General features: G+C 36.1%; 1 protein-coding gene across 11 annotated transcripts in view; it reads left to right on the top strand.

The window, feature by feature from the left end:
- The window catches only part of DMD (dystrophin), a 2,654,855-nt gene that overhangs the window by 2,106,524 nt on the left and 524,972 nt on the right, over positions 1–23,359 (top strand). For all 11 annotated transcript variants that reach the window (XM_074391460.1, XM_074391464.1, XM_074391461.1 and 8 more), the window contains one exon: positions 7,188–7,377. In XM_074391460.1, coding sequence (XP_074247561.1) covers positions 7,188–7,377 — 190 coding nt within the window. The remainder of the gene's footprint in view (positions 1–7,187; positions 7,378–23,359) is intronic.

Raw genomic sequence — 23,359 nt, 5'->3', positions numbered from 1 at the left:
TCTAATGATAAATTTGCAAATCTCTATTTTAAAAACATTCATAAGGTTAAAAAAAGAGATGAAATGTGTCTCTCAAAATTCTTTACATGATTGATAATACCTATAATCTCTGATTATCTAAAGTCTAGGTGACATGTATATTAAAAAAAATAAAATGTCTGTATCATTGAAGGAAGTTTACACAAATAGCTTCAGAGCTGTGGTTTATCTTTGGAGGATTAATCTATTTCTTATGCTAGTGTCTTGCTACTGCACATGTTAAAAAGTCATCCTGTGGCGTCTGGGGTGACAAAAGATGGGAATGAGTTTTCTGAAAACTAATCAGCAATACTTTGGGAACATTTTGGTCGTGGTTTCCAATTAACTCTGGAGAGTTTGAGTAATTTAGTATCAGAACTCAGGAGAGAGGGGATGAAAACCTCGTTAATTCATATGTTGGTGAACAGCAAACAAGCAAAATTGCATTAAAAATGGATTTTTATTTTAAAGAAAAGACCAGCTAGATCCTTTCTGCAATAGTTGGGGTAGGAGAATATCTTTGTATGTATGTGTTCGCTTACGTGTAGGTATTTGTGTCTTTCAACAACCCTGCATATAGTAGTAATAGAAAATTAAATTTGTGCTCTAAAATGAATACCAGGATTCAGTGACATAATCTTTCTTGCACATTTCTTTCTTTTAGTACAATGAATATGTCATAAAGGAGTGGATTCTAATATTTATCTTCAGAGTTACAAAACCTTCTTTTCTAGAATGCAAGTCTTGGGCTATAACCCCAGCTCTGCCACTTAACTTGTATAAAACCTTGAGAACATCATTATAATTCTCTCAGAATCAGTCTTTCCAACCCTAAAATGAAATCAGCAAAAACCTGTACTGTATATTTAAAAGGCTTTTATCTTTATGAAAGTTAGTTAGGCAAACTTTTATTGAGCATCCGTCACTCTGTTTTGAGATAATGCCTTGCTAGATGATCTCCACCTATTTTGATAGAAAGAGTAAAAATTGTTTAAGATACGTTTATCACTTATTTTGCAAGTTGAAATAGAAGTCTATGAATGCAGATTGATCCATGTTACATTTGAGCTACTGGTAAGGACTCCAGAAGGTTTATAGCCTTAGTCACATTGTAACTCTAGTTAAATGTTTACATATCTGTCTCCTTTACTAGACTTGAATATGTTAAATGTCAAAGTCTATGTATTATTGAATTTTCTGTCACCAGCATCAGGCACAGATCCTGGTACACAATAGATATGGAATAGATGTATGGATGAATTATTGAACTAGATGTTGGTAGGCAGGTGGAAATAAGAATGAGGTTCAAAATTAAAGATAATCTATATCAAGTTTAAAGCCATTGGCAGAAAATGAAATATCCAGCTGAATATAAAAAGAAAAAGAAGATAGGTAGAAAAATGGAAAATATCTTGTGAAGTGATGATAGAATAAATCTGAGTAGGTTTGAAAATATGTAAAGACTTACATGGATGTTAGCTTTAAAAATTATCTTCCATGCTGTATATTAGATCTGCCATTTCTCATGCTGTGGATGAAAAGCAAGCATGAGAAGTTAAAATAAAATGATGTCATATTTTCCTTACTTTACAGTTTCATAACAAAGGAGAAAAGAGAAACATTCTCCTATTGCTACAACCCTTCTTCACTCATATTTCTAGGTAGGTGTTGCCCAAAGGCAGATAAAAACCACAAAGTTGTTGCTAGGAATGGACTACTAGTTCAGGCAATGTTGACAGATTTTGCCTAGATTCATGCTTCTCATTAGTGCACATTACTAATATAATTGCTAGAGATTAAATTACTAATAGACTTGCTAGAGATTTCTACAAAGTGCTGTATATCCATAGGTGACAGAATTCTAGCTGCTTCTCACAAATACAATATAAAGTTATGTTTTAAAATCAAAATGCAATTTACTAGCAAACTAGTAGGAGCTGGTTTGGTTATAGGAATTTGAACTTCAGATTAACTCTGGTTCTGTGAGTAGTGATTGATAGTACAAGAATCTTTTTGATCGTACGTCTAGCCACTTCTAAGGTCACCCTGACCTATATCCCACCAAAAAAAAAAAAAAAAAAAAAAAAAGGAACACAATAATGATCCTTTAATCCTTCTCCTAAAATATCATAGGAAATGCAAATAAACTAGGAAGGAAAGATTGCTGAATTGCAAATAAACTAGGAAGGAAAGATTCAGAATATTTTATTTGGTTAGTCTACAACAATGCCAGGGCACCAGGGCATAGTGAGAGTGTTATTTAGCAGAAGACTGAGTTCTTTGAATGTTCCTGATTTATCACACTTAAAAAAAAATCTGGGCAAAATAACCTTTCATATCGGATTGAGCCTTTTTCTAAAAATAATATATTTCTGTACTTTTATTCATTTGTTTATTGTACTTTAGGTTCTGGGGTACATGTGCAGATCATGCAGGATTGTTGCATAGGTACACACATGGCAATGTGGTTTGCTACCTTCATCCACCCCCGCCCCACATCACCTACATCTGGCATTTCTCCCCATGTTATCCCTCCCTGACCCCCCCACCATCCCCTCACAGGCTGTCCCTCCCTTGGCCTCCCACAACATACCCTAGTGTGTGATGCCTCCCTCCCTGTGTCCATGTGTTCTCATTGTTCAACACCCGCCTATGAGTGAGAACATGCGGTGTTTGATTTTCTGTTCTTGTAGACACCATTATAATCCCACAATATAATGCACTGATGATAAAGTATTTTTCATCCTTGTATCTATAGTAGAATAGTGGCTATACATTAATTAAGCTCTTGAGGCTTATCTTTGAAAGTAACAAATTTCCCTTCCTTTGTCCTTTTTATGTATTATGTTAGCCATAAGAAATTGATGATATTCAACTCTATGGAGTCTTAGAGATTTATTCAGAAATGCCATGGTATGGTGTGTGGTGAGGGTACGGTTCTAATGACAGATCAGAATATACTTATCTGATTGCCTCATTGATAATCAGGTCTTAAAAAGAAAATGGATGTGCTGAAAACATGCCCTCTGTGATTCTTTACCTTCCTGTGAAATTGTCTCTGGATAAACACTTTCTTGGGCAGGTGTAGGGTTGCAGTAAGCTTTATAGCTCCAACACTCTGCCCCTTCAGTAGATTCTTGCTTGTAACTGGTGATAATGCAAACCAGCATTGTCTGTGGGTCTCCTTAAAGGGCAACCAACAGTGCTGTAGCAATTCAGGCACAATTTTTGCATGTGAGAATCCTCTATCTTGTTCCCTTTGGAGACCACATACATTTCTTAGGCAAGTACTATATTTTTTAAGTGCTTGTTCAGCGTGACAATTCAAGAGGTCAAGTTGCCCCAGAAAGCAGATTCTGAGGGAGTGATTAGCATGAAGGAATTTTATTGGCGAATGTTCTCAGGATTAACACCTGCGAGGGGAGGAAAGGAACGGGAGCGGGATTGGCCAAAAGGAAAAGCTGGGCTACTATATAGTCACAGCTACAACAAATCAACAGTCCCGCTCTCCTTGCTAGCCTTGCCCAGGAGGATCTCTGAAGTCTGAGGTAGGTGAGCCATTCAGAATTGTCGTGAGTTGCAGAAAGGGACACAGGGTTTTATAGCCCACAAATCTCCCATCAGTCACTGAGTGCAGCCCGCCTCAGGAGCATAGTGGGTAACTTTGAGCTAGGCACCTCTCTTTAGCTGAGGCCAGTTCTCAAATAAGAATGACAGCTGAGAACCGTCAGCCAGCAGCACTACCAGCAGCTAGGGTCAGAAGTGTTTCAGGCCTGAAAAGGAGTCCGGGCAGCACAGCTTAGCATCTAATAAACCAGCAGTTCTCAAATTTGGTCCCCTGCAACTGCGGTTCTCAAACTTTAGCATGTATTGGAAGGCTTGTTAAAACATAGGTTGCTGGATTTTACCTACAGAGTCTCTGATTTAATAGGTCTAGACTGAGTTCTGGGAATTTGCATTCAAATAAGTTCTCAGACAAGACTGGCGCTACTAGTCCATGGACTACACTTTGAGAACACGGTTTCACACTGCCCTGATTTACATACTGAGAACAGTACAGGTTGCCCTTATGAATAGAATGAAAACCTTTGGAAATCACAGTATTCCTTATTCCATCAAATTCTCAGCTATTTTTGTGCACCATAAAGTTGGAATAGCGGATTATAAAACTTTGTTATGTAAACAAGTACTTAACCAATACAGTAGACTCTGTTTGCATAGCATTATTACGGTTTCTAGTATCTGGTCATTGTTACTTTTAAAATTTAGCCAAATTTTCTCCAGGGCCTGTAGTTTGATAATAGTTTGATAACCTGTACAAAGAAATTATTAAAAAATCTAATTCAATAACTTTAGTTTTTTACCAAACATCTCATTTATGATTCTTATTTTTACATATTATTTATATAAACTATTTAAAACCATATGGTTCAGAAAAATTTAAAACTATATGATATATTTAGAGCATTTTGAATGTGCAGATATGGAAATTAAGTATTCTTGACTCATCCTAGTCTAGACCCAGCACAATTAAAATTTAGGAGTATAATGTATACACATGGCTTCCGAGAGAATTGTAGCCTTAAAACCCCCAACACAAGCAGGAAACAACAGTCTTACCTATTACTAAAGGGGCATGTAAAGGAGCTCATTTGAGGAGATTTTCTGCTGTTAATGCCATTGAGTTTTTAACTTATTTTCCAAATTAGAAAATATTCAGCCTGATGTTGTCAATATTTCAGACCACAAGGGTATCATTTAAGAAAATGGTTCCTGACTGTCATGAAAGAGTTACTGTTCTTCCCTAAGGGCCTAATTTACAAAGCAGCAAACTTGCTGGTAGGATTTGGCCGAAAATCTCATTGTCTCCGTAGAACTCTTTCATCTGATTTATGTGCATTGCATTTTGCAAATAACTCTTGGAAAGTTATTTACTAGTTACTTTCTCTGGAAGCAGAGGGTAAGTGGCGTTTCTAGTTTAAGGATAGAGGAGCTAAGATGCATCAAGTGCAGCTCATCATGAAGCTGATGCTGATAAAATGCACAATACTGAATTATCTAAGTTTCACTCTGCCATGGGAGAATTTCATATTTTTAAATTTTGTTTGAAATTGGACTACATTAGAAAGCATGCCAAATATCTAACCCTGCATTTATATTCTGGAATGTGACAGCTTATTTCTATTCCAAATTTTGCACTGGAGATGGAGTAAGTCTTAATGCCAACTGCATGAAACTGCCACTTTTCTAGGGCAGACCCAGTCAGTTGTCAGCAATTACACCTGATTCAAACTGTAAGGTGCATGCCCAATTGTAACATTGAGATTCTTGGAGTTGTTGCAGCGGTTCTGAATTTTTAAACTGTAATAAATAAAAAGATAAATGACTATTTTGATGTCTCTCCTTGTGTTGATAGTTTGCCTGAAAACTAGATAAGCAGGGAACCAGCAGGCTGTGTTAGCCCCTGAACTACGTGAGGTTTAATTTATTTGCCCAACCAGAACCTTACACTACCTTTCAGCTGTGCAGTATTAAAGTTTATTTAGGAGTTGATAAATAGCTTAGTGCAATGCTTACATTTTTCCAGTAGCTGCATTCTCATAAACCTATTCTATCCTCCACCAGTTAACGCAGACAGAAGATTTTTATCCAGTATGAGCACTGAAACTCCACTGTGGAAGACTGTGTGCTCAGCAAAAACCTCACCCATGATGAATAAACAGCTCTTCCGGGGGCTTTGCTGCCGCTGGCTCGGCAGGAGTTGTTTATTGCCTCGTTTGCACATCCCATGATAAAGTTGCTGCTGAAATAAATTGCAGTTTTGCATAATTATTGACAATCACATCTTAACAAGCAATGTGTATCATATTCAAGTGTTCAATTTTTTTTAATCCATTTTTAGATTATGTTTAATCCCAGAAAGTGTTTGTGTAGTAATAGAAGGCAAATAAGACCTTTGAATAGAGTACTAATTTCCTCATTGCAGACAAAGTTTACCTGAATCTTTTTCAAGGGGACTGTTACTGTCTAAGGCAGTTTTCCTTTCTAAGCTATTATTATGTAGATGTTTGCTGAGGGCATATATGTATGTATCCACAATACATGCATTCTATATACATATGATCAAATATATGAATACATTTTTAAGGTTTTTGTCATGAGAGAATTTGTTTCACCCTTTTAAAAGATTAGAGGAATGGGGAAATGGATTGTGGGTAGAAGGAAGTAATGTTTTTGAGTAACTGTAACATATAACTGTATAACGTGTGGGGCACTCAACTTCATGAATTTTCTATTTTAATTCTCATCAAAGCAATAGACATTGCAGATGAGAAACTGAGAATCAGAGAGGTAACTTGCCGTATCACATAACTGGTAAGGAACACTGGGAATTGAACTCAAATCTGCCTGGTTTTTAAGACTCTAATCTTTTTCATTACACATAACATTTTTATTTTGGTAAATGTTCTCAGTTGTATGATCAAATAATTAACTATGAAACTAACACAATAGTTATAACTGGTGTCATGCAGAATGATAGTTTGCACAAAATGATAATTTCTATGAAATGTTATTTCTCTACTTGTTAGCCTTTTCTCCTTTGCCTTCCAATTCCCTTCTTTTCAGCTTTTTCTCTAGTCTTTTCCTTTGGACTCTAGGTTTGTATTTTCTTGACTTTTCTCCTTGCATATCGAATCCTTGTTTTCTGCCTCACGGCGGCATCAAAGACAAGCATGGTACAGGGATTTTAGTGTTTTAACTATAAAGGTTAGTCTCAACTTTGGCAGTATATTTAAATAAGCTTTCAAAAATGACCAGCAAAAACTACAAAATTGAAAAAGGATACTTGGAACTTTCAAATATTCAAGTAGATATGTATTTCACATATATATTTATGAAACCTCTGTGGAGAGGGGTTTATAGAAATCTGTAATTGTCATTCTTGCATACCTTCCCCCATACAAACACCTTTAAGTTGAATAAAAAGGAAAGTAAATAGACTGCACGATATTATAGTTGTTGCTTAAAGGAAGAGCTGTAGCAACAACTCACCCCATTGTTGGTATATCACAATTTAGTTCCTCCATCGTTCTCTTTTTATGGAGTTCACTAGGTGCACCGTTCTGATATTTCATAATTGCATCTGATTATTATCTGTTCATTTGTAGGGTGAGTGAGCGAGAGGCTGCTTTGGAAGAAACTCATAGATTACTGCAACAGTTCCCCCTGGACCTGGAAAAGTTTCTTGCCTGGCTTACAGAAGCCGAAACAACTGCCAATGTCCTGCAGGATGCTACCCATAAGGAAAGGCTCCTCGAAGACTCCAAGGGAGTAAAAGAGCTGATGAAACAATGGCAAGTAAGTCAAGCATTTTTCCACTTTAGCACTCTTGTGGATCCAATTGAACAAATCTCAGCATTTGTACTTGTAACTGACAAGCCAGGGACAAAATAAAATAGTTGCTTTTATACAACCTGATATATTTCAGCTTTTGGACAAGGAGGAGAGAGGCAGAAAGAGAAGGAAATATCATTTATAATTCCACTTAACACCCTCGTCTTAGAAAAAGTACATGCTCTGACCAGGAAAACATTTGCATATAAAACCAGAGCTTCCGTCAAGGAGAAACTTTGCTCAGAGAAATAACTTAGGGATTGGTTTATTAAATTTTAAAAGTTGACATTTTTGAGGGTTTATTTAATATTTTACAGGGAAAGCATCTGTATGAATTGTCTGTTTTATTTAGCATTGCTAACTGAGTCAGTTTCCCTTCATTACTTTCAAATATGTTTTGAAATGTTAATCTGGCATTTTGTAGCTTTCTTCCTAACATGATCTGTGAAAACAAAAAAGAGATGGCTAAATTTGTCATAGCTAATGATCAAACAATTTTCAGACAATTGTTTTTCCTAGAAACAAAAATTATTGCCATAAAGTTCCATATGCATAAACAGTGAAAATAGAATTTGGGGTAGTTTTGTTTAAATGGAGTGTTGGTGAGAATCATATTCCATAGTATAAGGAGGCTCTTAAAGTGTATTCTCAATACCTGATACAATTTTCCTGAACTATTACAGAGCTTTGTTATGTATAGTTGGTTTTTCTGACTTGATATAATAACTCTACTAGTCTCTCAAATACAATTTGGAGTATAATAATAAGATGATTGATTTTTTTAGACTAACTTCATTTTTTGATATTTTTAAACTATTATGAAAAACACAGTAGTATATTCTAGTTTGAAAAATAATTCCAGAATCAAGTCACAAGAAGCAGGAGTTCTCCTTGCTTCCTCCTAGTGTTCTGCTTCTCCAGTTTTTCGTTTTTGATGTGATAGTTGATCTACTTTGCTGCTCTGGTGCATAGAGTAAGTGACAGTGGCAATTTATGGCTTCTGAATTTATCGTTCTTGCTTTATCATCCTCCTTTGACCCCACTTTCTCCCCCAAAATACATGTTGATTTAGTTTGATCGTTTGGAGGTAATTCATTTAGCACAATACCAGACTTTATAGATATCTCCCATGGCTTGTGGTAGAATGTAAGGGCAATGCAAATTTAGAGGGTTTATTGCTCACTTTTAGATGTATGGTTAGACTATAAACTGCTGTAACATATTTGGCTTAGGCTATTTCATAATAAAATTGTATTGTAAAATATTGTAAATACTGATAAAGCCACTCCAGAATTTTAATAAATACATGAGTTTTTTGACTGGGCACAGTGGCTTACACCTGTAATCCCACCACTTTGGGAGGCCAAGGCAGGTGGATCACCTGAGGTTAGGAGTTCAAGACCAGCCTGGCCAGCCTGGTGAAATCCCATCTCTACTAAAAATACAAAAATTAGCCGAGTGTGGTGGCCTGCGCCTGTAAACCCAGCTACTCAGGAGGCTGAGGCAGGAGAATCACTTTAATCCAGGAGGCAGAGGCTGCAGTGAGCTGAGATTACACCACTTCACTCCAGCCTGGGTGACAGAGTGAGACTCAATCTAAAAAAAAAAAAAAAAAAAAAAAAAAAAAAAAAAAAAAAAAAAAATGGGTTTACGTTTTACTCATCAACTATGGTAGGTAAACAATAAACTTTAAGTATATTTTTAGCAGATTACTTTGAAAAATAAAGAATAACCCAATGATGACAAAATAATGTCAGGGATTTAATAAAACATCTCTTAGAATAGTGAATAATTCTAGTTAAAAGCAAAAATACAAAAATAAATCTATTTTCTACCATACAATTTGTATTTATAGCTGCTATATTATATAGTAAAAATGTATCTGTATTTCTAATCCTGAGAAACTGCAAGCTTCTAAATCATTAAAAGGAAGAGTCACCATGTGTCCTAACTATATATACTACAGAAGAATGGAGAATAAACATTTTATGTTTAGATTTCTGATCTCTTTCAAAAACAGTTGAAAATTATGCTGAGAAAATGTCTTAGATTATGCCATGTTACTCAAGAAAATGTATTTATTCATATTTGTCCAGTGGCTTAACCAAATCAAAGTTTATTTGTTCCTCACGTAAAATCCAATGTCTATCAGGCTACTCTTCTCTGTCTTTGAGCTAGGGCACACATTACACATAACTTTCAGTGTACCTGAGGTAGAAAAAGAGAGAGCTTGGGAATAGGGCAGGGGCTTTTTACTGCCTAAACCCCAAAGTGATAAACTATATTTATTCTCAAAATCCAGATAAAACTCCCATAGAGCTACTGAAAACATTAATATTGGCTTCTTCACTATAATAAGATTAACTAAGGTTACAAAATTATTTTAAAACAGAGACAGTTTCCTTCTTCCCTGTCAGTTAATATTGTGTTTTCTATAAATCCCACATGCCCGAGGTTTAAACTACATTTTATGGATTGGAATGACATTTATAGCCAACTTTGATTTTTAGTCAGATGGTTGGATAATGATCTTTTGATGAAAGACTTGGAAATGACATGGTAAAAACTGTAAACTACTGAAACTGTTGATTATTGTTAATGATACATTTCAGCTGATTGAATTGAGTCAAGAAACTGATATTGAAAAGCAACAAATGGAAATGCCAAGCTTGAAAACGAATAAAACAGCATACCTTAAGAGATTACTTGCAATTTCAGTGTTTCAGCTAAATGGAGATGTTTGCTTTTTTCCTCTATGAATTTTTACTTTGAACAAAAGGGATTTTCTATAATACGTATGTAGGAGAAAAGTGAAATTGCATACCTTTTTACTTCATTTGAAGAAACTGGTAGCATTGTATTCATAGATTCTTGCTATATAGCAATCATAGTTCTCATATATTTAGAAAAGGAAATTTGAAATGCCTAGTCAAAGCAACAACTCTCCCAACAGATTTTGATGTATCTGCCTACCCCAAAAGTACTGATGCTTTACTTCATACAAATGCTAGTGAATGAAGAGAGAGGGTGAAAACTGTCACAAAATGTGTTTTTCTCTAAGACTGTCAGTCTGTTTTTCTATATATGGAGACTCCATCTCTTGTTAGACTATCACTTTTGTCTTTCAACCACTTCATAAGATATTTATTCTCTCAGCAATAATCATAATTCATAGGTTCTTTAAACATACATGTAATTTAAAGCATATACTTTCTGAATGGAATTAACATGATTAGTTCTGCTCTGAAGGACATTAGAATTTCCTCTTGTATTATAGAAAGGTGTAACTTACTTTCCTTAATAAAATCAAGAACATTACAGTTGCCCTTGTACTTCAGGATAAGGAGATATTTCTTATAAATATTGTTATTTCTGATATGCAAACTGGAATTTTTAAGCAAATGTATTTTTATAGAACACTATATAAAGCCTTTAGGGGTGAAAGTTTCAGGATTTTTAAATTGCAGATTTATTCCCTTAAATGAAGAACTATATTTGTAATTGAATGAGATTATTTCTCTGTCCAAAACATTTTCTGCTTTGGGCCTAAGAGAGTTGACAAAGCTGTTCATGGTTCAAAGCACTAACATAAAACCCTGGGTAACTAACTGAAAATGGAAAGACTGCATCTTCCTGAATATTTCACAAGAGTTTCACAAATATTAAGTGGTTCTCTAAGTACCCCTGAGAGATATTAGATTGTAAAGACGGTGTGGGGGTGTGGGTATGTGGTGAGGAGAGATGGTCATAAAGGTGGTGTAATTAATATATTTTTTCTCAGCAAGACAAACTAAGGAGCAATAAATAGATGAGATTCCTTCATCCGTGATCTGGGTCATGTCTCAGTTCATATATTTCAAATCACTCCCTTCTCTAATTTCATATTTGACCTATGTCTCCTCTTGATCCCCCATTATAAAAATTTTCTCCTGATAAATAAAACATTTCCAGAGAGACAAGTTTGGTAAACTTCAAATTGCACGTCTGAGTATATCTATGAATTAAGATATCTTTGATTTCTAATATGTTATTAAAATTGAAGACTCTCACCAAAATTTTGTCCCACTGATTAATTGCAAAAGAAAGAAGAAGGAATGCAATCTTAATAGCACAATTAGTACCTTGAATAAATTGGAGTATCATATTTCTTGGACTGTCTGAGAATGTAGAGGCAATTTAAGGATCCCTAATTATAAGGAGGAGAAACATTTAGTGTATTCCTTCCTGTTGCTTTAGTTTCAATTGAGTTTTATATGTATTTTTTTAATCCTCCTATTTTGATTGTTATATAACGAGTATGAAAGTGAATCTTGATCTTTTTGTTTTTCCTTGTGATGAATGCCTACTGCTCTGGATATTTTAAAATTATATATATATGTGTGTGTGTGTATATATATATATATATATACACACACACACACACACACACACACACATACACACACACGTGTGTGTGTGTATGTATAATTTTTCTGATAACTTTTATTAATTCAACATATCTTTACCAAACACCTGCTGTGTGTCATGGTGTTCAGAGAGACGATTTTCTTTCTTTTGGGCGGGGTGGGTAAGGGAAAGAAGGCTTATGCAACAGAACTTTATTTCTCATAGTTCTGGAGGCTGGAATTCCAAGATCAGGGCCTGGTGAGGGCTCTATTCCTGGTTTGCAGATGGCTGCATTTTCCCTGTCTTTTAACATAGCTAAGACAGACAGAGCTCTGATGATACTTCCTCTTCTTATAAGGGAACTAATTCCATTATGATGGCCCCAAGAAAGGTGCTTTTCAAACACAGTTCAGTAAAAGTACTGGGTTGTGGCCGGGCGCGGTGGCTCAAGCCTGTAATCCCAGCACTTTGGGAGGCCGAGGCGGGTGAATCACGAGGTCGAGAGATCAAGACCATCCTGGTCAACATGGTGAAACCCCGTCTCTACTAAAAATACAAAAAAAAATTAGCTGGGCATGGTGGCGTGTGCCTGTAATCCCAGCTACTCAGGAGGCTGAGGCAGGAGAATTGCCTGAACCCAGGAGGCGGAGGTTGCGGTGAGCCGAGATCGCGCCATTGCACTCCAGCCTGGGTAACAAGAGCGAAACTCTGTCTCAAAAAAAAAAAAAAAAAAAAAAAAAAAAAAAAAAAAAAAAAGTACTGGGTTGTATAATAAATTTAATGAGTATCAATCCATATTTTTAAAATAGAAATGAATGAAATTAATAGAATAGAATTGAAATAAGGAGTCCATCACTTTTAAGTAAGCTTCAGTATTGTTCACAAAACTTTGGTTCAATGACGTATGTATATGTGTGGACATACTGGATCACTATGTAACATATATCTAAAAGCCTCTGTATTTTGACATTATATCTGCCTTTGGGAGGTTCACATTCCAGAGGTGAAGACACACATCCTAAGACAAAATTATAATAGCGTAATGAAAATTACAGTAGAGAGCTGGACAGAGTCTAGTAAGAAACAGAAGACTAGGCTAAGCCTGACAGGCCAGAAACTCACCTAGAACAGTGGATTTTAACCTTCCTTATGCACTGGGGGAGATTTTAAAAATATCTCTACCCCCAATAGATATCAATTAACCTGAGCATAGCATGTCCTACCCATGAATCTATTGTCCAGTGCAAACCTCTGTTTAAAGTAACTCACCTTAGAATAATTGTTGGGAGTTATTTAGGTTAATGGAGTTAAAAAGAGCATTCGTGATAGAGGATATACCACATCCAAAGGCTTAGTCAGTGTGATAGTATGAGAATCTGAAGGAACTTGGCTGGGGTATAGTTGCTACAATAAACGAAATTAGAAAGATCAGATGGGGCTAAATTATGTGGAAAGACAGCATGATATAGCAGCTAGAGTAGTATGGATCTTGTAAGCAGGAAGACCCCTTATTTAGCACTTACTAGCTTATTGTCTAACCTCTGAGCCCTGATTATACTCTTCTATACAATGAGTACTTCACAGGATTTTGTCATGAATAAATAATAAGATACATGTAAAATGCATACCAGAGAGGCAGACTATTGGACTTGAAGGGCTCAGTAAGTGTAAGTTGGCTCTCTCTGCCGCTTGCCACCTATTTTTAAGACTCTGGACTTTATTGGTTATCTTTGGGAAGTCGTAGTCTGGTTCTAAGCAAGAAAATGAACTAACCAGACTTAGATTTTTGAAAGCTCATTCTGGTAGTGGTGAGGAGAATTGATTGGAAAGATATGAGACCTGTGCAGGGACAACAGTTAGAAAGTTATTTCTGTTATAAGCCAAGCAAGAATTGATGATCAAAGTGGTGAGGGTGAATAAACAAAACTGATATATGAGCTATTTGGAGATAGAATCAGCACTGTCTTATATTCTATGGGAGGTGGAGATGAGTGGAAAATGTGAGGTAAAATGAGAAGTCAGTGCCTGCTTACCGCTTGGCATGATTGCATGAAGGGAGTATCTTCACTCAATCATGAGTTGCAGAATTCAAGACGGCAAACAAGTTATGAGTAGGGAAGTCAAGAATGTGTTTGATTTTGAGGTATTTGTAAGTAAAACTCAGAGGTGAAAACATTATCTGTCTTGAAGCCATTGTGAATGTAAATCTAAAGTTTAGTAAAAGATCTGGTTTAAGGATTTAAAACTGAGGGACATCAACATGGAAGTCTTAGAAATAAATTATATTACACACAAATTTATGTCATTTTTAATTGAATTTCTCCATGCTGCACTCAGAAATACATCTAAATGTCACCAAAATGTTACTTACTGTAGCACAGAATTGGTATTAAGTGATACTATTGTCCATGTTATTCAAAAAGACATAGAGACCCTCTTAATGAACTATTTGTGAGAAAAGGCAAATAATTAGCAAAACTTTGGCATAAAATTCCTATCATGGGCTGGGCATGGTGGCTCATGCCTGTAATCCCAGCACTTTGGAAGGCCAAGATGGGCAGATCACCTGAGGTCAGGAGTTTGAGACCAGCCTGACCAACATGGCAAAACTTCATCTTTACTAAAAGTACAAAAATTAGCTGAGCATGGTGGTAGACACCTGTAATCCCAACTACTTGGGAGGCTAAGGCAAGAGAATCACTTGAATCCAGGAGGCAGAGGTTGCAGTGAGCCAAGATCACACCATTGCACTCCAGTCTGGGCCACAGAGACTCCGTCTAAAAAAAAAATCATATAATGGAAAAAGTAAGTCTTTACATAATGTATTCAAGATCATGGAAAATTATTTCCAATAAGATAATTAGTTTCTTCTCTTATATAAACATGGAAATTTTTATTTTTCCTTTTATTTTCATATTGCTACTATAAAAACCCCATCCACATTCACAATACTACTGACTATAGTGCTCAGGAATACTCAAGCCCCACACGATTGTCTTACTATATTTAGTTGCTTTATTATTTTCCCCTTTGAGATCCTGAATTTCTGTAGATCTCAGAGAAAATCTGAAATGAAATAATGAAAATAAGTAAAAGTTTAGAAAAGGGAGTCAATGAGGACAAATGTTCAGGACTGGTCTTTTGTCTCCTGCAGAAAGAAAGACTGAATACAGAAAATTAGAATTCATTTTTGATCCAATGAAGAAAAAAAAGGATGACCCTAATTTAATGCAATATGAGTTTAGCTATTTGATTCTAAGTGTTGTACCATTCTGGACCATGTTATCATCGTCTTGTTCATATGTAAACATGTTAATCGTATTAAAACCTTTAAAACCTCCTTTTCTGGATGTTGTCATTACATTAAGAAATTATCTAGAATGATACAGAGTAATCACTAAATTAAATAACTTTGTAAATCAGCTATTGGATTTTGTAGTTTTATTTCTACAAACCAAAAGAAAAGCCCACATAGGTAAGAAGACACTGGGCATACTGAAAAGTCAATTTTGTTAGCCTCTAATAACCATTGTCTTTTATTCCTCACAGAGCTTTTGTGAGGATCTTACAAGGTAATAAATATAAAAGCACTTTGAAAAAGCTTTCAAGTGAAAGGTCCTTATTAATTTTATGAATTACCATTAAACAAAAGTCAAACTGAAGATATAAATCTAATGGTATTCTCTTAAAAGTCAATGGATCAAAGTTATATTAATTAATAAAGAGAATAATAACTAAATATTTCATGTTTCATAACTGGCAAAGTATTTTTACTTTCATTTTCTAATTTGATTCAAAGTGAAAACCTGCAGTGTTGGTACTATTATTATTTCCATTTTCATTTGAGATGAATAAAATTGGAGAGGTTAACTAATTTATCTGTTGCTGCTTTTTCAACAATCAACTAAATTTTATTACTCCAGATTAGGAGGGCAATTATATAAACTAAAAGCTTGTAACAATAAATGTTTACTTTTCTGGGATTAAAATCAACATGTTTGATTATTAAGATAGGTAATAATAACTGATCATCATCATTCGATTATTAAGATAGGTAAAAATAACTACCTTTTTAAAATAGTTACTGTGTGCCAAGGTGTATACTAAGTGCTTTGCTTGCATGGTGTAATACCATTATATATTTATTACCGAGGAAATGCTTTGATAGGCTGGGTAACTTCTGCTAAGGTAACACACAACTACTGGTTGAGTGTCCCTTATTCAAAATGCTTGGACCACAAGTGTTTTAGATATCAATTTTTTTCTGATTTTTTTTTTGTTTCAGATTTCTTCAGATTTTGGATTACTTGCATTATAATGATTGGTTAAGCATATTAAACCCAAAAATTCAAAATTGGGAATACTCCAATGAGCATTTCCTTTGACAGTCATGTTGGCACTCAAAAAAATTCAGCTGTTGGAGTATTTTGGATTTTGGATTTTCAGATTTGGGGTGCTCAACCTGCATAGATAGAAAAGTCAGTATTTGAACCTAAGTTTGACTTTGTGATTTTCTACTACCCCTACTGTCCTACCCATTACTCTACATTGACTCAGCATTAGAGGCAAAGACGTAAAATCACCAAAAACAAGCTTCAAATCTCTCATCTAATAGAAATTAATGGAAATATTTCTACTTCCTAAATATCTGTCTTTCCTTTACATTTTCAAGTCAAGTTTCTACATCTACCTCTTGACTGAAATACTTCTCTAAGAAATCAACATAATTACTAAATGCAAGTATTTTCCTCAAGTCCTCATTGCCTTAGAAATCTACTCATATTTCATTATTGCTGCCCACTACAGTCTACTGAAAAATATCACACATTTTGACTTGCTTGGGTGATATATTATACTACATATACTATCCTTACCTATATATACTATCCTTACCTATATACTATCCTTACCTCTCTAACCACTCATTCCTTCCTCTTTCTTTCTTCCTTCCCCTGCCTGCCCCTACCCCCCTCCTCTTTTGCACTTTTAAGTTTCGGAGGCACATGTGCAGGTTTGTTACATGGGTAAATTGCATGTCATGGGAGTTTGGTATGTAGATTATTTCATCACTCAGATAATAAGCATGGTACCTGATAGCTAGTTTTTTTTGTTTTTTGGTTTTTTTTTATCTTCACCATCCTCCTGCCCTCCACCCTTGAGTAGACTCTGGTTTCTGTTGTTCCTTTCTTTGTGTCCATGTGTACTTAGTGTTTAGCTCCCACTTATAAGTGGGAACATACGGTATTTGGTTTTCTGTTCCTATGTTATTTCTCCTAAGATAATGGTCTCCAGGTCCATCCATGTTGCTGCAATGAACATAATCTCATTCTTTTTTCTGGCTGCACCGTATTCCATGGTATATATGTACTGCATTTTCTATATCCACTCTACCATTGATGGTCATTTAGGTTGATTCTATATCTTTGCTACTATGAATAGTGCAGCAATGAACACATGGGTGCATGTCTTTATGGTAGAATGATTTCTATTCCTTTGGGTACATACCTAGTAATGTGATCTCTTGGTTGAATGATAGTTCAGTTTTGAGTTCTTTGAGACATCTCCAAACTGCTTTCCACAGTGGCTGAACTAATTTACACTCCTACCAACAGTGTATAAGCCTTCCTTTTTCCCTACAACCTCATCAGCATCTGTTATTTTTTGACTTTTTAATAGCCATTCTAACTGGTATGACATAGCATCTCATTGTGATTTTGATTTGTATTTCTCTGATTATTAGTTATGTTGAGAATTTTTTCATATGCTTGTTGGTCACATGTATGGCTTATTTTGAAAATTGTCTGTTCATATCCTTTGCCCCCTTTTTAATGGGATTATTCAGTTTTTGCTTGCAAATTCGTTTAAATTCCTTACAGATTCTCATATTAGGCCTTTGTCAGATGCTTAGTTTGCAAGTATTTTCTCCCATTCTGTGGGTTGTCTGTTTACTCAGTTCATAGTTTATTTTGCTGTGCTTCTGTTCTTTAGTATAATTAGATTCCATTCATCAATTTTTGTTTTTATTGAAGTCCTCATAGCATCTTCACCATAAAATCTTTGCCAGGCCTGTCTCCGGAATGGTATTCCCTAGGTTTTCTTCAAGAATTGTTTGATCCTAGGCTTTGCCAGGCTTATCTCCAGTATGGTGTTCCCTAGGTTTTCTTCAAGGGTTGTTTGGTCCTGTCATCATGTTGTTAGCTGGTTATTTTGTAGACTTGATTGTGTAGTTGCTTTACAGTGTCAGTGGACTATGTACTGAAGTATGTGTTGTGGTGGCTGGTAACAGGCATTTATTTTCATATTTAGCACTCCCGTAAGGGCCTCATGTAAGGCAGATCTCATGGTAACAAGTTCCCTTAGCATTGCCTTGTGTGAAAAATATTTTATTTCTTCTTTACCTATAAAGTTTAGTTTGGCTGGATATTAAATTCTTGGTTGGAGTTTCTTTTCCATAAGAATGCTGAATATAAGCTCTCAATTTGTTCTGGCTTGTAGCATTTCGGCTGAAAGGTCCTCTGTTAGCCTGATGGTGTTCCCTTTGTAGGTGGCCTGCATTTTCTGTCTAGATGCCTTTAATATTTTTTTAACCTTTACAGTTCAATTTGCTACATAGAAATCATTTGGGTTTTATGATAGACTGGGCAAGGAAAATGTGACACATATGCACCATGGAATACTATGCAGCCATAAAAAATTATGAGTTCGTGTCCTTTATAGAGACATGGATGAATCTGAAAACCATCATTCTCAACAAACCGACACAAGAACAGAAAATCGAATACTTCATATTCTCACTCATAGGTGGGTATTGAACAATGAGAACACATGAACACAGGGAGGGGAGCATCACACACTGGGGTCTGTTGGTGGGGTCTACTGGAGGGACAGCGTGGGGTAGGGAGTTGGAGAGGGATAAATGCCAGATATAGGTGACAGGGATGGAGGCAGCAAACCACATTGCCATGTATATAGCTATGCAACAATCCTGCATGTTGTGCACACATACCACAGAACCTAAAGTCCAATAAAATATATATTTTTTTAAAAGAGAAATCATTTGAATTTTATATTTTCAGTTAACTTTTGAACTGAGATTATAATATCGTAATAAAAACTTTACATTAATTCAGAACATTTTAGCATACCAAATTAAATACATAGTTTCTTTTTTTATTAATATTATTTTTATTGCATTTTAGTTTTTGGGGTACATGTGAAGAACATGCAAGATTGTTGCATAGGTACACACATGGCAGTGTGGTTTTCTGCCTTCCGTCCCCTCGCCTGTATCTGTAATTTCTCCCCATGCTATCTCTTCCCACCTCCCCACCCCTCCGTCCCTCCCCCATTTCCCCCCAACGGACCCCAGCGTGTAGTGCTCCCCTCCCTGTGTCCATGTGTTCTCATTGTTCAACACCCACCTATGAGTGAGAACATGCAGTGAGGACCAAATCAAGAACGAACTGCCATTCACAATTGCTACAAAGAGAATAAAATACCTAGGAATACAACTAACAAGGAACATAAAGGACCTCTTCAAGGAGAACTACATGCCATTGCTCAACAAAATAAGAGAGGACACAAACAGATGGAGAAACATTCCATGTTCATGGTTAGGAAGAATCAACATCGTGAAAATGGCCATACTGCCCAAAGTAATTTACAAATGCAACGCTATTCCCATCAAGCTACCAATGACCTTCTTCACAGAACTGGAAAAAAACACCTTAAACTTCATATGGAACCAAAAGAGAGCCCGCATAGCCAAGTCAATTCTAAGCAAAAAGAACAAAGCAGGAGGCATCATACATAGTTTCAGATTTCAGATTTATGACAATCAGTCTTCAAATGCAATACAGACATTTCTTAAAATTGCCCTATCATACACATGTGGTATTTGCAGCTCTGAGTTCTTTCACATAGAACAGCTCTCCTGCTGATATGGTTAAGTTGATATGCCATGAATTTGAAAGCCTGTGCCTTTAATATTTTTTCTTTCATGTTGACCTTGAAGAATCTGATAACTATGTGTCTTGGGGATAGTCATCTTGTATAGTATCTCCCAGGGGTTCTCTGGATTTCCTGAATTTGAATGTTGGCCTCTCTAGCAAGTTTGGGAAAATTTGACAGTGTCCTCTAATATGTTTTCCAAATTGTTTGCTTTCTCTCCCTCTCTTTCAAGGATGCCAGTAAGTTGTACATTTGTTCTCTAGATATTCTCATATTTCCTAGAGGTTTTGTTCATTCTTTTTTATTCTTTTAGTTTTTGTCTGAGTTAATCTGAAGAACTAATCTTCAGGCTGTGAGACTCTTTCCCCAGCTCGGTCTTTTCTGCTGTTAATACCTGCGATTGTATTATGAAATTGTTATAGTCTGTTTCTCAGCTATATCAGATCAGTTTTCTTTTCTTCAAATGGCCATCTTATCTGTCAGCTCCTATGTTGTTTTTCTGTATTCCTTATATTCCTTAGATTTGGTTTTTACTTTCTTCTGAATCTCAATGATCTTCATTCCTATCCAGATTCTGAAGTCTCTGTCTGTCGTTCCAGCCATTTCAGTCTGGTTAAGAACCATTGCCTGGGAAGCTAGTGCAGTTGTTTGGAGGTAAGAAGACACTGACTTTTAGAGTTGCCAGGGTTCTTACATTGGTTCTCTCTTATCTATGTAGGCTGATATCCCCTTAATCTTTGAAGTTGCTTTTCTTTGGTTGGAAACTTTTGCTTTTGTCTTCCTTGGTGCCCTTGGGTTTTTTTTTTTTTTTTTTTTTTTTATGGTAGAAAGTGGATTCAGTCCACTGGCTTTGATTCTGGAGGCTTCCTCGTTACCTAGGCTCAGCTCAGCACTCCTGGGCTGCAAGCTCTAACACTGGAGGGCTGAAACGAGGCCCTGGCTGTGGTCTTTGGCCCCTCAAAGTTAGAAAGTTGCTATATTGAAGGCACTGAGTTGTCTTGCTCTATTGCCCAGGGTGGATCTCAACTCACTGCAACCTCCGTCTCCCAAGTTCAAGCGATTCTCCTGCCTCAGCCTCCTGAGTAGCTAGGATTACAGGCATATGCCACCTCACCCAGCTAATTTTTGTAATTTCAGTAGTGACAGGATTTTGTCATATTGGCCAGGCTGATGTTGAACTCCTGATATCAGGTGATCCACCTGCCCCGGCCTCCCAAAATGCTGGGATTATAGGTATGAGCCACCGTGCCAAGCCCACAGTATCTATTCTAAGCATTCTTTTCTGGTTTTATTAATATCATTATCTTCATTTAATATTTAGTCAATAGTTACTAAGTGTCAGTTATGTGCTAGTGATTATACTGGAAACAGTATTTTCTCCATCTCCTTTAATCCAGTGATCTGAACATTTTTATTCCGTTCCAATATCTGTCCCACATATCTTACTGTATGTAGGACATTTCTTACTCAAATGTCTCGCAAATGACATAAATTCAATATGACCCAAATAGGCCATTTTTTATACCAAGTCTTTATTTCCAATCCTGCTATTCATCACAGTACCATCTTTTCTGTGAGAGAGTTCAGATCATATAGCAATTGCTAAATCTCCCTCTTACTTGCCTCATTTTCAAGCTCATTTTTAAGATCTATAGATTTTGCCTAATTTTTTATGCCCTTTCCTTTCTCACTAGTCCCCTTACTACCACTCTAATTCATGCTCTTAAGGTCTTTTACCCTCCTCTACTCCTTCCTGCCCACCAATGGCTCCAATGGAACTTTCAGTTTTCCATTTAAATTAAGCTTACTAAAACATAGCGTAGGTTGTAACTACAATGCAAATTCCATGAAAGAGCAAAGATTTCATCTCCTTTATTCACTTGTATATATACATTGTCCAAGACAGTGTGTAGCACATGAAAGCTACTCAATAAATATTTGTCAGTGAATGAAGGTAATATATGGCTCCCCTCTTCAAACACCTTTTTTTTTAATTGCATTTTAGGTTTTGGGGTACATGTGAAGAACATGCAAGATTGTTGCATAGGTACACACATGGCAGTGTGGTTTGCTGCCTTCCGTCCCCGCACCTGTATCTGTCATTTCTCCCCATGCTATCTCTTCCCACCTCCCCACGCCCCCGTCTCGCCCCCATTTCCCTGCAACGGACCCCAGTGTGTAGTACTCCCCTCCCTGTGTCCATGTGTTCTCATTGTTTAACACCCGCCTATGAGTGAGAATATGTGGTGTTTGATTTTCTGCTCTTGTGTCAGTTTGCTGAGAAGGATGGTTTCCAGGTTCATTCATGTCCCTATAAAGGACGTGAACTCATGGTTTTTGATGACTGCGTAATATTCCATGGTGTATATGTACCACATTTTCCCTATCCAGTCTATCATCGTTGGGCATTTGGGTTGGTTCCAGGTCTTTGCTATTGTGAACAGTGCTGCAATGAACATTCGTGTGCACGTGTCCTTGTAGTAGAATGATTTATAATCCTTTGGATATATACCCAGTAATGGGATTGCTGGGTCAAATGGGATTTCTATTTTTAGGTCCTTGAGGAATCGCCACACTGTCTTCCACAATGATTTAATTAATTTACATTCCCACCAACAGTGTAAAAGTGTTCCTGACTTCAAAGGCCTTTAGAATACTCTACAGACTCCTTCACCTGACTGTCCACAATTGGCCCTGAGTCTCATTTCCAATATTATTTATTTTACTTCTCCATGCACCTTCAACTCCTACTAAAATGAACAGCCAGCTTACTTCTGTGTCTCTCAATGACCTTGTTTTTTTGTCTTCAGGTTCCTTTTCTTCATCTCAGCTTACCCAAATACCTACTTTTCAAGGAAAGCCATATTCAAATCTTCCGTTGTTCCCTGATCCCCCAAGCTGGAAGACATCTTGTCTCCATCTCAATTCCTATAGGCATTTCTCTGCACTTTAAATGATGTTTAGTACTTCTGACATTGTATTAGAGAGAGACTAGGGTGGATAGTGTTTAATAGTGTGAGCTTCAAAGCCCAACTGCCTGAGTTTAAATCGCGATTCTGGTGCTTACTGACCATAGACATATTTCTTAATTGCTCTCAGATTACAGAACATAAATCAAAAGTAATGACAACTATGTCTTCAGGTTGTTGTGAGGGTAATGCAAATTAAAGTACTGAAGTGCATGAAACAGTTTCTAGCACATGGTCAGTACCCAATAAACATAGCTAATATTATGTTATTACTATTTTCACGTTTATTTTTATGTATATATAGTATGTAATTTTATGTCAGTATTTATAAATAAACTGTGGTATTGTTTATTTCGCTATCACCTTGAGGGCACAATTCTCATTTGATTTGTGTGAGAAATTACTTAAAAAGAAATAGATGTATAAATGAAACTATGCTTGAAATATTGGTTACTCTAAATGTTGAATATCCATTTTGTTTAAAGAAAGCTTCAATTATTAATCTTCAAAAAATTTTAGTTGTTAAACATTAATATTGACTCATTTTTGAAAAGCTGTTTAAAATATTGGGGTATAAGCAAGGCTTAACATCTTCATTCCTGATAACAAATACACTGAACATTGTAAGATATATTTTGTCT

The sequence above is a fragment of the Saimiri boliviensis genome, chromosome X, assembly GCF_048565385.1.
Source record: "Saimiri boliviensis isolate mSaiBol1 chromosome X, mSaiBol1.pri, whole genome shotgun sequence".
NCBI classification, from domain to species: domain Eukaryota; kingdom Metazoa; phylum Chordata; class Mammalia; order Primates; family Cebidae; genus Saimiri; species Saimiri boliviensis.
This window is presented reverse-complemented; position numbering and strand designations above follow the sequence as displayed.